This window comes from Dermacentor albipictus, chromosome 2 (genome assembly GCF_038994185.2).
Source record: "Dermacentor albipictus isolate Rhodes 1998 colony chromosome 2, USDA_Dalb.pri_finalv2, whole genome shotgun sequence".
In the NCBI taxonomy this organism is placed as follows: Eukaryota; Metazoa; Arthropoda; class Arachnida; order Ixodida; family Ixodidae; genus Dermacentor; species Dermacentor albipictus.
In genome coordinates this window covers 90,712,028-90,724,267 of record NC_091822.1, presented here as the reverse complement: position 1 = coordinate 90,724,267, position 12,240 = coordinate 90,712,028, and the positions used below count along the sequence as shown (strand labels likewise).

The 12,240-nt window shown below is 45.0% G+C and overlaps 1 protein-coding gene across 7 annotated transcripts in view; it reads left to right on the top strand.

The window, feature by feature from the left end:
* LOC135901024 (monocarboxylate transporter 12-like) overlaps positions 1-12,240 on the top strand; it is an 85,661-nt gene that overhangs the window by 52,443 nt on the left and 20,978 nt on the right. For 4 of the 7 annotated variants that reach the window (XM_070532977.1, XM_070532980.1, XM_070532976.1 and 1 more), the window contains 2 exons: positions 2,663-2,689; positions 3,645-3,764. The exons of 1 other annotated variant lie outside the window; for it this stretch is intronic. In XM_070532977.1, coding sequence (XP_070389078.1) covers positions 2,663-2,689; positions 3,645-3,764 — 147 coding nt within the window. Of the gene's footprint in view, positions 1-2,615; positions 2,690-3,644; positions 3,765-12,240 lie in introns of all 7 variants that reach the window. 2 more of the 7 variants (XM_070532979.1, XM_070532975.1) reach the window with 2 other exon arrangements.

Here is a 12,240-nt window from a genome sequence, read left to right as displayed (position 1 = left end):
AGTGTAAATTCTTAGAGACGTCGAGATGCACAAACGCAATCCTGTGAGTTGGTGCAGGCGGTCCGTTGTGACCCTGCTCACTCAGGTCTACAGTTGTCTTGCAGTATTTTCTTTTCAGTCGCTAGCCCTCCACGATGGTGTAGTCGTTGTCGGAGTCCATTGGCTCGCTTTTGGAGAAACAGGAAACGGACATCGCTATGTCCACGTGGCAAGCCTTAGACTATATGCTTTGGTTACTATATGCCTTGGATACAGTGCGAAGAGGCGTCTTCGACACAAGTGATGGCGCACCGTCTTTCATCGCCTCGGACGACATCTCCTCCAAGAAGCACAATTAAGCCTCCGCTAGTAGAAAACTATCGCAGCAAGGCTAATAAGCTACGCCTGTTGAGATCATTTCGTCTTCGTCTTGCATAAGAACTATAGCAGCTATAGAGGCGCCCCCGGAGAATAACACTGCGCTAACAAATACGCTGTGATTTTCTTTGTCGTCTCAACTCGGTCGTGCCTGGCTTTTATTATTATTATTATTATTATTATTATTATTATTGGAGGATGGTCGTCAAGCTACAAGTGGAATTACCTTTCTCTTTGTGTTATAAAGTTTGTAAACAGGGATAAGATGCCTCAGAAAGGCTGGCCAACGTTTCGATAGGAGGACCTATATTCGTCAAAGGCGGCCTCGTCATCCTCGGCGTGTTAGTTTTAAAGGGTTAGTGTAGTGACGCCACGTGCGGGTGTTGTCGCTGGCGGCTGGTTTTAAAGAGAGAGAGATTACCAGAGGAAACAAGTGCTGTCGTCCGACGTCTGTGAGCTTCATTCCCAAGACGAGGTGACAAGAGCGTGAGAGTGGGCACGCGGGGAGAAAAGAAAAAGAAATAGAAGCAGAAAAGGAGAAAAAAAGAGAAAAAATGGGGGGTGGAGGAAGCCAGGGCGGCACCAAGACAGACAAAAAGAAAGGGGGGGAGCGTGAAAGAAAAAGAAAGAGAAAAATGAAATTTTTAAGAAATACGGGGGCTTGGGGCGTGTTGGGGATGCGAAAGGTTAGGAAGTATTCAGGGGGAGGCGTTGGCAGCATGTTTTTGAGGCATTAGAACGGCCGGTGAAGCGGTCAGTGCGCGAGTAACACAAGACAAAAAAAAAGAGAAAAACAGGCACACACACAAAAAAAACATGAGTTGAAAGTGACTTGAGTAGCATAGCAGCAGTAGGTCGACTAATTCTGAAATAGTTAAGATGGCGACAAGGAGTCTGCGGTGCAATGTGTGGGGTGCCTGAAAGGCAGTGGCATGGTCTTTCAAGGGGCACTGCCCCAGTCGCTCATCGTAGGTGTCTTTACGGCGGCATCCAGAAATGGCGATACTCTGGGTTGAGTCGCCGAAAAAGCATATTGACTTCGGAATGTGTTGATGAGGGGGTTTAAAAAAAATAGATTTAAAAAAGGGGGGGGGGGCGGAGGGAAGGGAGACGGGGAAGGGGGACCGAAACCGGAATAACAAACAGGAGGGTGATGCGCGCAGAAGCGGGCGTGGGCAAGTGTACATGGAAGAAGGGGTCGTACAGTTGGTATAGACGTAAAAACCTTAAAGAGTACATCAAATTGAGTACTAGGCCGGAAAAATTTTTTTTAGAAATGGAAGAGTAGGTGAGGTCAGGAATTAAAGTTAGCTGGTGGCCTAATCTGTTTTGTGTCTTGGTTGATGATATGAGAGTTTCAGATTTAAGTTACCGCTTTTAAAGATTCTAAGTTGTCGCGTGCCAAATTAATTCCTGTCGGGTGTAGGCAGTTAAACTTGCGTATGCGGTATGATTCCGTATACTTCCTTTCGCGAGGGGAACGAAAATTTGTTTGTAGTATATAGAGCCTTGCTTTGTCAAATAAATGACCATGTTCATTAAAGTGGCTGGCTAATGCTTTAGGTAAATTGTGTTTTGTGTCCGCGCGGTGACCATTGAGTCTTGTTTTATTGGTTGTTAATTTGCTGTATTAATTTGGTGTCAACACCCGCACGTGACGTCACTACACTAACCCTTTAAAACTAACACGCCGAGGATGACGAGGCCGCCTTTGACGAAGATAGGTCCTACTATCGAAACGTTGGTCAGCCTTTCTGAGGCATGCTATCCCTGTTTACAAACTTTATACCACAGTGTGCTATTCCATCTGTCAGCCCCTTTCTTGTTTTTGGATTTCTCTTTTTGTGTATCTCTGTGTTACCTCTCTCTGTCACTGTGCTTGCGCTCTGCATTAAGGCCGGCCGATGTGGTAGTTCGATTATGGGTACGCTGTGGTGAGAAAATGTAGTGCTTTCTGCATGCAATGATGACCATAAAACTCCTTGGATCGTATAACATAGCTCGCCATATCTTTCGATACCAGGTCCCACGTGCACTACATGCAACATATCTTTCATGTGATGCCCAAGTGTCGACCATCGTAATTATGGTCCGTTTGCGCTTTCTTTGTACCCGGTTCATGAAAAGTCTCTGGTACTCTCACAGCGATAGCCTTGGGGAACAGTGCTCGGAAAAATTTGTTGAAAGTAGTCCTATCAGGCACTGTAGTTCATCCGTAATTCTACAATGTTTACGACGGATGGATCCTGCACCGACAGTCCTTTGCATGGTACCTGTATTATGCCGGTCTACCTGGGACACGAAGGAGCGTTTGCCGAGTACGACTGCAAAGGTAAGTGGCGGTTGAGCGCATTCCTTTAGCCTCTCGTTCGTGAAGTGCGCCTTGTTGTATGGATCGGAAGAGGATTCGTAAAGCGAGAAAAAAAATTATTTTCTTTTCTAATGTTCTTTGTTCATGTTATACTGCACATTATCCAACAGCTATATAAAAATTGCCCTCAAACGTGTTGATCTAGCAAAGAGCCTTATTTATCATTTATTTGTTCTAGTTATGAGGTATGCTAGCGTGAATGATTGTTTGATATGAATAGGCTCAAAAAATTTAAGCAAGGAAAGTCACTGTGTGTGTGTATTATTTCTCAGCGACAAATCGTATAGGTCCTACAGAGGTACGTCGATGTGCCGTCTTCACAGGGAACGGCAGCGAGAGATGACCAGATGTATGGCCAGATTTTAGCTTGTATGCAAATTCTTCCGTTTATACAGTGTCGGCAGACAGCCTGCCATTCAAGTGTCAGGTGCCCTGTGCATCGTCGTACATTTGTAAAGGTTTCTGATTTAGCGAAGAAGCCGAGTTTAAAGCAGCAATATTACTTTTTTTTTATACGAAACCTCCTTTTTAAATCTCCCTTGAAAATGGAGGAGTCTGTTTTTGTAATTTTGAGTGCACCGTGGTTTCGGGCAGTGCTTTGTTGCACCGCACAAGAAATTAGCTTTTTGAACACCCCTTCTCATGTTCTAAAGAATTTTCTTCATAGTACAATCCACATTTCAATTACTACACATGCACATCAGTGACAAGCTTTTGATAGCAGACTAATGTTTGCTGCAGTTCCATATACATGTTACTTTCCAGTTCCAAATACCTGTGATTTAAAACCAGACGCAGCTTCATGCAGCTGGCTTTTTGAGGATCCTTTCACAATCTAACACGATCTTGTTAAATCGCAAGTTTGCAGTTTCAGCAGAGACAACAAAAAAAAAATTAAACGTTTCTTATTGTCTAGGAATGTCACGACTTCGGCTCACTTGGAGCCTTTGGTTCCTATGCGACCCCCACAGGAACTTGCAGCACTTCTGCCACCTGAACACCCCGACAAAGCATCTGATCTGTATGCTGCGACCAGGTGTGTACAAAACGGGCACTGTCACTTACACGAGTTGTGGGACTTTATCGTAAATTTTTAACCAGGCAACTCTCCTGAATTTTTGACGATGTTTACTAATTTGGGTACATTCTAGAATTTTACGAATGCTGCATTAAGTTTTAAGACAGTGAATTTATGTTCGTTTAAAATGCCTTGAAGCTGTTAAGAGATGAGTGACATGAGGTTGCTAAATTGCATGTAAAATTAATTGTTACGGTAATTGCCCTGCTTTCTTATTGGCACCGGGAAATCTGTAACGACCATACTAGAGGGAGCACATTTATTAGACAGGTTGATTTGGATAAATTCTTGAAGCAGTCTAAATTTGCAGGAGCAAAAGCAATGAGGCTCCCTGTGATCTAAATGCATGGTTGTCGGTTTCCCGTGTTTCTCAAGTTCGCTGTTCCGCGTGCTGCATGTAAAGTTAAATAATAATTAATAAGGTATGTATTCAATAATGTGGGCACTGAAAGCGAGCTTTAAGAAATCTTGGGCTATCCCCTCAACATAGAATTGCGTGACTGCAACATTTTTATAAAATATGAACTTCGCAGTGTGTCGGCTACGACATAATCTACAACACTTTTGCTCTGGATGCCATATTCTTAACTTCTACTCTCGGTCTTCACGACTCGTTATTTTAATATCTCGCCTACGTTCGTTTTAACTGATTTACACAAGTAGCCTACTCTGATTTAAACATGGGGTAGAATGAATATCGATGATATGCTCCATAATGACTGTATTGTGACGAATATTTTTAGGGGCTGTGTTGTGAGACCTAAACAGAACCGCTTTGCCTAACTTTATCAGTACGATTTTTTTGTACACTTCTTTTCTAACATCTGCGCCGGCACAGAATCTCTGTTCTTAATTGTATAGCCATGAGTAGTCAAAATTGCGTATTACACTACTTTCTTTCTATTTTGGAGGGGGGGGGGTGAAGGTTATTGATTCTCATAATACTGGCAAAGGAACCTCAGTACGAAAAGCCACAAGAGGTGGCTTAAAAGTGTTCTAATCCTGGAATTCAGCATTCCGTCTCGTAAAGCACTACAATTAGGTGCGCTTTATTAAAAGATTGCTTTTTATAAGCTAGCTGCCGAACGCATTGTCGCAATAGCAGAGGATATACTGTTTTTCTTCTTTTCTTTGACTTCTTCTGTAGAATGTTCTTCTTCAGAATTTTTTTCCTACCGCCGCACGGAATACTCTAGCTAGAGCCTATGGGGATCATGTACAAAAAATATTCATATTACTGAAGCAGGCGACAAACCATGAAGCATAAGATTTAAATGTGGCAATTTTATAAGGCCTGCCGAATGCAATGTATTATCAACCTTGAGGGTGGTCTCCTCATATCCCACAAAAATTGCCGGTTGTAATAAGGTGTGTGTGTGTGTGTGACAACTTTATTATATATCCTGCAAATGTGGTCTAACAAACTTCCGGTTAGGCATGTCGGTCAGCCTGTTGGAATGGTCGCAAATAAGAGTGTAAGCGCAAGCTGGGCACGCTCGGTTCTTCCGCATATGACACAGGATAAAGCTTGAAATCTGCTATTGTTTCTCTTATCACAGAAGAATCGCTCTAACCTTCCCGTCCTTATTATTCTGTGAACTAGTTAACATGCACGACTTCTGGAGACTGCTGAACTTATGTGTGTATGCCTCAATAAATATCGCTGCGTTGTAGTCACGCTCTACCTTGGGTGGATTTTAAGATGGTCAATATAAAATATGCAATTTTCTATGACATTCTCACTGAAACAAGGTATTGTATTGTGAATAACACGCAGAGGGCCGCTCCCCTAAGGAGGACCGGAAACAATATTGTCTAATCTAAAGTTGGTTTAGGCACGCCATGCTTTCATAAAAAATAACGTTATAGCAAGTTATGTCGATAAAGGTACAAACTATTAAAAGTGCAAACAAAGATCATAACACACAAGACGGTGCAAATATGTGCCACCACTGAACTTCTAGCATTAGGCTCTAGTTTCGCGTAGACGCCACTGTGGCACAAAGCGAGGTGTGTGTCATTAGCAAGCTTCTAGGATAATCGCAGACTGAACAGGAACATGTTTAATTTTCAGGTAGCACCATGATGAGCGTCATTCAAAGCTTTCTTTCCTTTGTCCTTTTGCGACGAAGTCACTTTTATCCTAAAGGGATGGACAACCTTTGAGAACGTAAAGCGAGATAACCTAGCTGATGGAAAGATTGTGTCTCGTATTGACTGAAACGAGCCCGGTTTTCTTCATTGGACGAGGATTTGCCTTTCTATTACATTGCAACAAACAGCGACCATTATCATTAAGTGACATACCCTTTGGGAACGGGGTGGGTATAAATCGTCACCTAGGCTGCGGAAAATCACGTTTGACGCCCTCAGGTGACAAAAGCATGACTAATACCTGACTAAGCATGACTAAGCATGACTAAGCATGTATAAGGTTGAAATAAATTCCCCAGAAGCCAACTATCTTTGTGATTTTCCGATTAGTGAGGTAGGCTCTACAAGCAGCTCTACCTACAGCAGCAGAGCCTGCAGGCTCTACAAGCAGGTATGACTACTTCCGAAGATGAGCGTTTCATTGTGGCTTAAAAAAACGGGTCCTTGAAAAATGTGTTGTCAGTCCATTTAAGCCTGCGCTGGTGCCTCACGCTAGTTTCTCCCTTCACAATGCCCTGTATTGCTCAATTTCTTGTTGCATTGAATACAAAGGCGTTTGGTAGTGGTTGTAGTGGTTAAGGCCAAATGTAAGTGGTATGAATGTCGGTGATTCGGGACACATAACTCGGTGATTACACTTAAGAGGTATAACGTTAAATGAGCCCTAAATTGAAATAGTAAACGAGTTTAGACCGATTAAGTAGTCTTTGAGGACTCTCTCTTTGTTAAGTTTTGTGATAAAAGTTTAATTATTACGAGATACTGCATGGCACTGCATGGTGATATCGGTACAATCTCTGTGATGGAGCCCGGTGTAGATAAATCACACCACGGGACGGAGCCACACGGTCTTGAAACCGTGAAGTCCAGTAGAAGGCTTCATTTTGATATGGCACAATCGCGGGATACGCTAGAGACGGCACGGGAAACGAAACGGGTAGACCGGTTAACAGTCGAACGTTTCGCCCATACCTTTAACCCAGCGAGGCTAGAGACGAGTCGTTCCGTCTTTATAGCCGAGCACAATGAGGACGGCAGCCTACAAAACATCTAGTGCGATGTAAGCCACATTGAAGCGCGAAATAACGTAAGTTTTCAGGAGAAAGGCGTTGCACTGAAGCGAAAGTGTCCGCAATTCAGGGAAACTGGGTGCGATTAGCTATTCGCGCCTTAGCGTTATCGCCAGGGCATGCTGCATTTTTCGCATGCAAGTGTCCCTGCTTCACGGAGCCAGTTGTTAAAAAAAAAAACTGGTTGCTACCGCGTTAAACACCAACCTGTGGGAACGTGCTACACACGTCAATGTGTTGACAAGCCAGTAGACCGAGCGAAGGGGCTAGCGAAGCTAGTACGAGTCACGACAGAGCGCATTCGGCGGATTGTGGGTGATGCACTTACAGTGAAGGGTGCGCTTCACATAGAGAAAAAATTGCATCGTGCACGAGAAGCATCACGTGAACCAAGGACGAAGGCTAAGTACAGAGCCAATATTTACTATGACTGTACAGTTGGAAATCGTCAACTTGGGCTTAGTAATGCAGTGCTGAATCGCCTACGCCAAGTAGGACTAGCATTCAAAGTTGCGATGTGTAAGATGGCACAGGGGAATGTTTCGTGTGATGAGGAAAGTGAATGGATTTTCCGTATCCTATATAAAGCACAGTCTAGCAAGCCAGTACTCAAATCACAGATTTCCATTGAGTGGGATATTTAGAGAAACGCTCGGGAGCGAGGCGAGACCAATGTTGCGTGCCAGGTAGAACATAGAGAGCAGGAGCATCCAATTCTCTATCCGAGTCATAAATAGACCGTGCCATCGTGAGCAGCCACACAGCGCAACTGTGCCCAGGCTGTTTCTAAATTGTCAGGCGAATGCGCAGCCTCGTGAACCTTTGTTGAGATGGTTAAATTCTCTCAACGTATTACAACAGCTGCTAACAAATTTTCGGGAAATTACCTTGTCCTGCACTGGAGCCTAGCCTTTCAGAAAAATTATTTCGGGGTGCGTCATAAAAGGGAGTCTCGAAGGCAAAGCTAATGGCTCAAGTCAAAGCCCTTAACGCATGAATGACCTATATAGCATCAACTTTGTATGGTTTTTCTTCCTGACTTACGTTTTTGATCTTTTGCTTTGTTTTGCATTTTTCTGTCAGAATTTGTTTTTGCAGTGCGACTAATTCACGTGCTCACGGCGCCATTTTGATAGAGCAGCGTGACATTTAAATAGAAAAGTAAGCCTGGTAAAGCTTGGTGAGAATGTGCCTCGGCTGGCCGGCTGAACGGTCGCGTTTTCGGTTTGGTTCTGACTGATTGATGCCTCCTGTGAACTCGAGATTGCAGCACGAGCTAATAAGCCATTCAGCGGCGTTCTCAACGTGTAATGGAGCAGCTTTCGGAAGAAGTTCACTGGTCTTCTACTGGACGTGACCTGCTCGGCAACCACCCGCGGCTAGGTTGCAGGTGGTTTATACCGTGTCGCCCAAGTAACGGCGAAATCCGGGACGTTTCAGATACGCCAAGCCGCACGTTAACACCAGCCTAGGAGGCCAGAACGACGAAAAGACGTTACCGTTTGTACGCGCATTCTGGCCTCCTACCCCAGCGGTGCGCGCGGCGCCCTGATATCTGCCCAGAGGCTGCGCAGTGCTGTCTCCGTTCAGCGAGCGGGGCAGCCAGGCTACGCGCGTGCATTCATTCCTGCATTCATCCGCAACGAAGACGCCAGTGGTGTCTGTGTGCACGTCAGTGATTTTCCCCTCTGTTGGGCCAGTGCCGTTTAGAGGAGCCGTTGAGCTGTTTTATGTGTACCGAGCGGCGGCCTCGCGCGTAGAGAGCGTTCACTCTTTACTTCTGAGTGAGGGCATTCCGCACTATATAAAGCCTGCCCTCGCCAACGGGCTTCACTGAGCAAGGTTGACTGCGTCGCTCTCTGTGAGGAGCTTGTAGAGCTGACCGCTCGATAACGACCTATTTAACGTTTTTTGTTACTCGCCGCCTGGGGCGCCTTTCGTCTCCGCCTGTGCCCCTCCATGCTGGCCCTATACTGCCAGGCCCATGCTAACCGCACGCTCCTGCGTGAACGATCCTTAATAGAGCTTTTACTGCATGCTTTATTTCACGGGTAGTTGTGCATGCTTTTCATTATTTACGTTCGTACACAAAAAAAACCAAGCTTTTTTTTTTGACGAGAAATAATTGTAGGAAAAGCCAACATAAGAAACTTTTCTCGGCGCGGAACAAACTTGGGTCGTGGTTTTGGGTTCATTGTTTCGGTGGGGTTTCGATCCCATACATGTTCCTCGCTCACACTAATGTTGAATTCCAATGGCGGAGTCGGAGCAGCCGACGGACTCCGCGAGCGAGCACTCGACTCTGGCGCAGAGCAACGCTTCCAGATCCGCGAGTGGAACACAACCTGCGCCGCCGGAGCAAGGCGGAAGCGGAAGTTATATCACAGAGTTACCCAGGATACCTTGCGTGTTATCATTCCTTCCGCTGTTTGCTCCCAGCACTGCCGCACCGGTCACTTGTCTCTTCAGCGCCGTTCACCTGTTGTTCTGGAAAAAGTGCGGAATGGATATCTCGCCATGCGTGCAGCAGCTTTTGCTTCCTCGCGAGTCGTGACCGGTGGCGCCTCCCAGCAGACAAACGTGGTGAAGGAAATACGTCACGCAGAGTTCCGGTCCACTCCGCCGATTGCAGCGGAGCATCTTTTTCTGCTCCACGCACCGACTCCCGCTCTGAATCCCCTCCGACTCTCTCATTGGAACACCTTACTCCCGCCCTCACTCTGCCATTGGAACAAACTTGCTCCGAAACGAGCAGAAAAACTTGCTCTGACTCCGCCATTGGAATTCAACATAAGGCAGAAAAGGTTCTGGGCTGTGCTTCTGCAATTTGTACAGCACATGCAAATGCAGGTGCGGGCGTCGTATCCGGAAGGAAACTGTGTCGGCGCCTTCCACGGCGCCTATCACTCGAGCTGGTCGAGACACCAGTGTTGATGTTTTTCTTTTACGCAAAATAACAGGTTTAGGTTCAGTCTAGTTGTAGGACGACAATTTAACTATAACTCTCATTGTTTGAGTGGTCACAGTTGTCTTTGAAAATCAACCTTTTTATCTTGAAACTGTCTACAGGGGTGCTTCTCCAGTGTCTGCGTGAAGTTGGCATAGAATTGTACACCCGGGAAGTCCTGAACAATGACCTGCTGTACCTCGCGCTTTGCAAAGAATGCATCGGCTGCCAAGCTCTTGATTTTCTGCTGGCATACTAGTACTCATGCTGTCAGTAATTTATCGGCTCCATCATCAAGTGTCATGGCGCCATTTGGCCATTTCTGGCCCTTGCTCCAAAAACAATATCCACCACGATCGTAGCACACCCTCTAACCAGATGATGCTGACAGTATTTTTGTAAAGCACATGCCTGCAAATCCTTGAGTTTCGAGGGATTTGTTATTGCAGTAGTGCTTTTCACAGATTTTCAGCACTGACATATTTTACTTAATCAAATTCATCAGCAGTGTCACTTTTCCATTGATACTACTTGACTGCCACTGCCATAATTTTACTACCCGCACATTTTACGCACTTCTACAACGACTGTTCCTAAGATCCGATATACAGTCACGCCACCTCTATCTCAAACTTTATCGCCATAATGCCAACTCATTGGCACTGTTTTGGCGCCGTTTGGCCATACTTGTCCCTCGCGCCTGAACATACCAAGTTCATCAATTTCTCGGCTTGCCGAATTATCTTTAGGCCCCACGCTGATGTTACTGATTTGTTCAAGTGGATACTTTTCAGGTTAAGTTTCTTTGCTTTGCAAGGGTGGTTGAAGCAAACGAGGCACTTACAAGTAGCTATCCTAGACATTAGTGAGACAAAGTGACGAATATTGGTTACATCTTGTCTCTAGTTCTGTAGCACCCGCCGTGGTTGCTCAGTGGCTATGGTGTTCGGCTGCTGAGCACGAGGTCGCGGGATCGAATCCCGGCCACGGCGGCCGCATTTCGATGGGGGCGAAATGCGAAAACACCCGTGTGCTTAGATTTAGGTGCACGTTAAAGAACCCCAGGTGGTCAAAATTTCCGGAGTCCTACACTACGGCGTGCCTCATAATCAGAAAGTGGTTTTGGCACGTAAAACCCCAAATATAATTATTTATTTTTAGTTCTGTAGCAGTTAGTCAAGGATTGACAAAATTGACCTCACTGGTAAGATGATAGTCACATGGTCAGTGATTACAACTTCCATCATCATGTAACCTGATGAGATTAATTGTAGTCGAACCTTTGATAAACTTTCCTATACAACCTATGGCCACGCAGTTCTATCTAAGGCTCACTGGTTTGTCCTACTCGCGTCCAGGATAGCCACCTGTTTGTTCCCCCTTTCCTTGCACCAGAGTTGCAAAGCTGAGCACCTTATCCTAAAAAGTCTGCAAGTGAAGACATAGGTATAGCGTTAATGTGAGGTTTCAAAATAATTTGGCTAGCCTGGAAGGAATTACTGGAAGCACGCGTTCAAGGATATTGACAGGAAATCAAAGGCTAGGAACTTGACGAATTATTTACAGGATTCCAACTAGAGCAGGACATTGTTAGTATCTTCCGGGTCGTACAGTTTCATATAAACTTTGCGGTGACGTTAAAAGACCATCTGTACAGGCCGTCACAAGAAAGTTTGATATAATGAAATTAAAAGAGCGCGTTCAAACCATGATGGTATGTTCAGCTTGTCTTGTTGTAAGCCCTGCAAGCCTGAAACTGCCATTTTGTCTACTGAACTGTAACACTGCAGGATGTTTCACCCGATCCTGCCGAGAGTGACCGGCAACGTGGATGATGGCTTAATATTGTTTCCTGTAGTCAGCACCACGAATGTACACTGCACCTATCATTTTCGTTAAACTAAGGAAGGTATCGCAGAATAGGCTATTTAAATCAGATGGCAATAATCTGGGCATTAGTAGATCATTGCTCCGACCATCTGACAATTTCATGTCCTGGAAAGTATGAAATTTGCGAAATGCAGCTGATGTCAGCTTAGTCAATATCAGTATTTTGTCTTATGCACATGCTATTTGGTTTGACAGAATAAATTATTGAGTTTTACATGCTAAAACCACGATATAATTATTGATGAATGCTGTAGTGAGAACTCCGGATTCTCCAGTAAACCCTGGATAGCTCAAGCTCTGATATCTAGAAATATCGTTTAACTCGGCGTCAGCTGTATGTATGTTTCACATTTTATCACGCGATGCCTTTGGG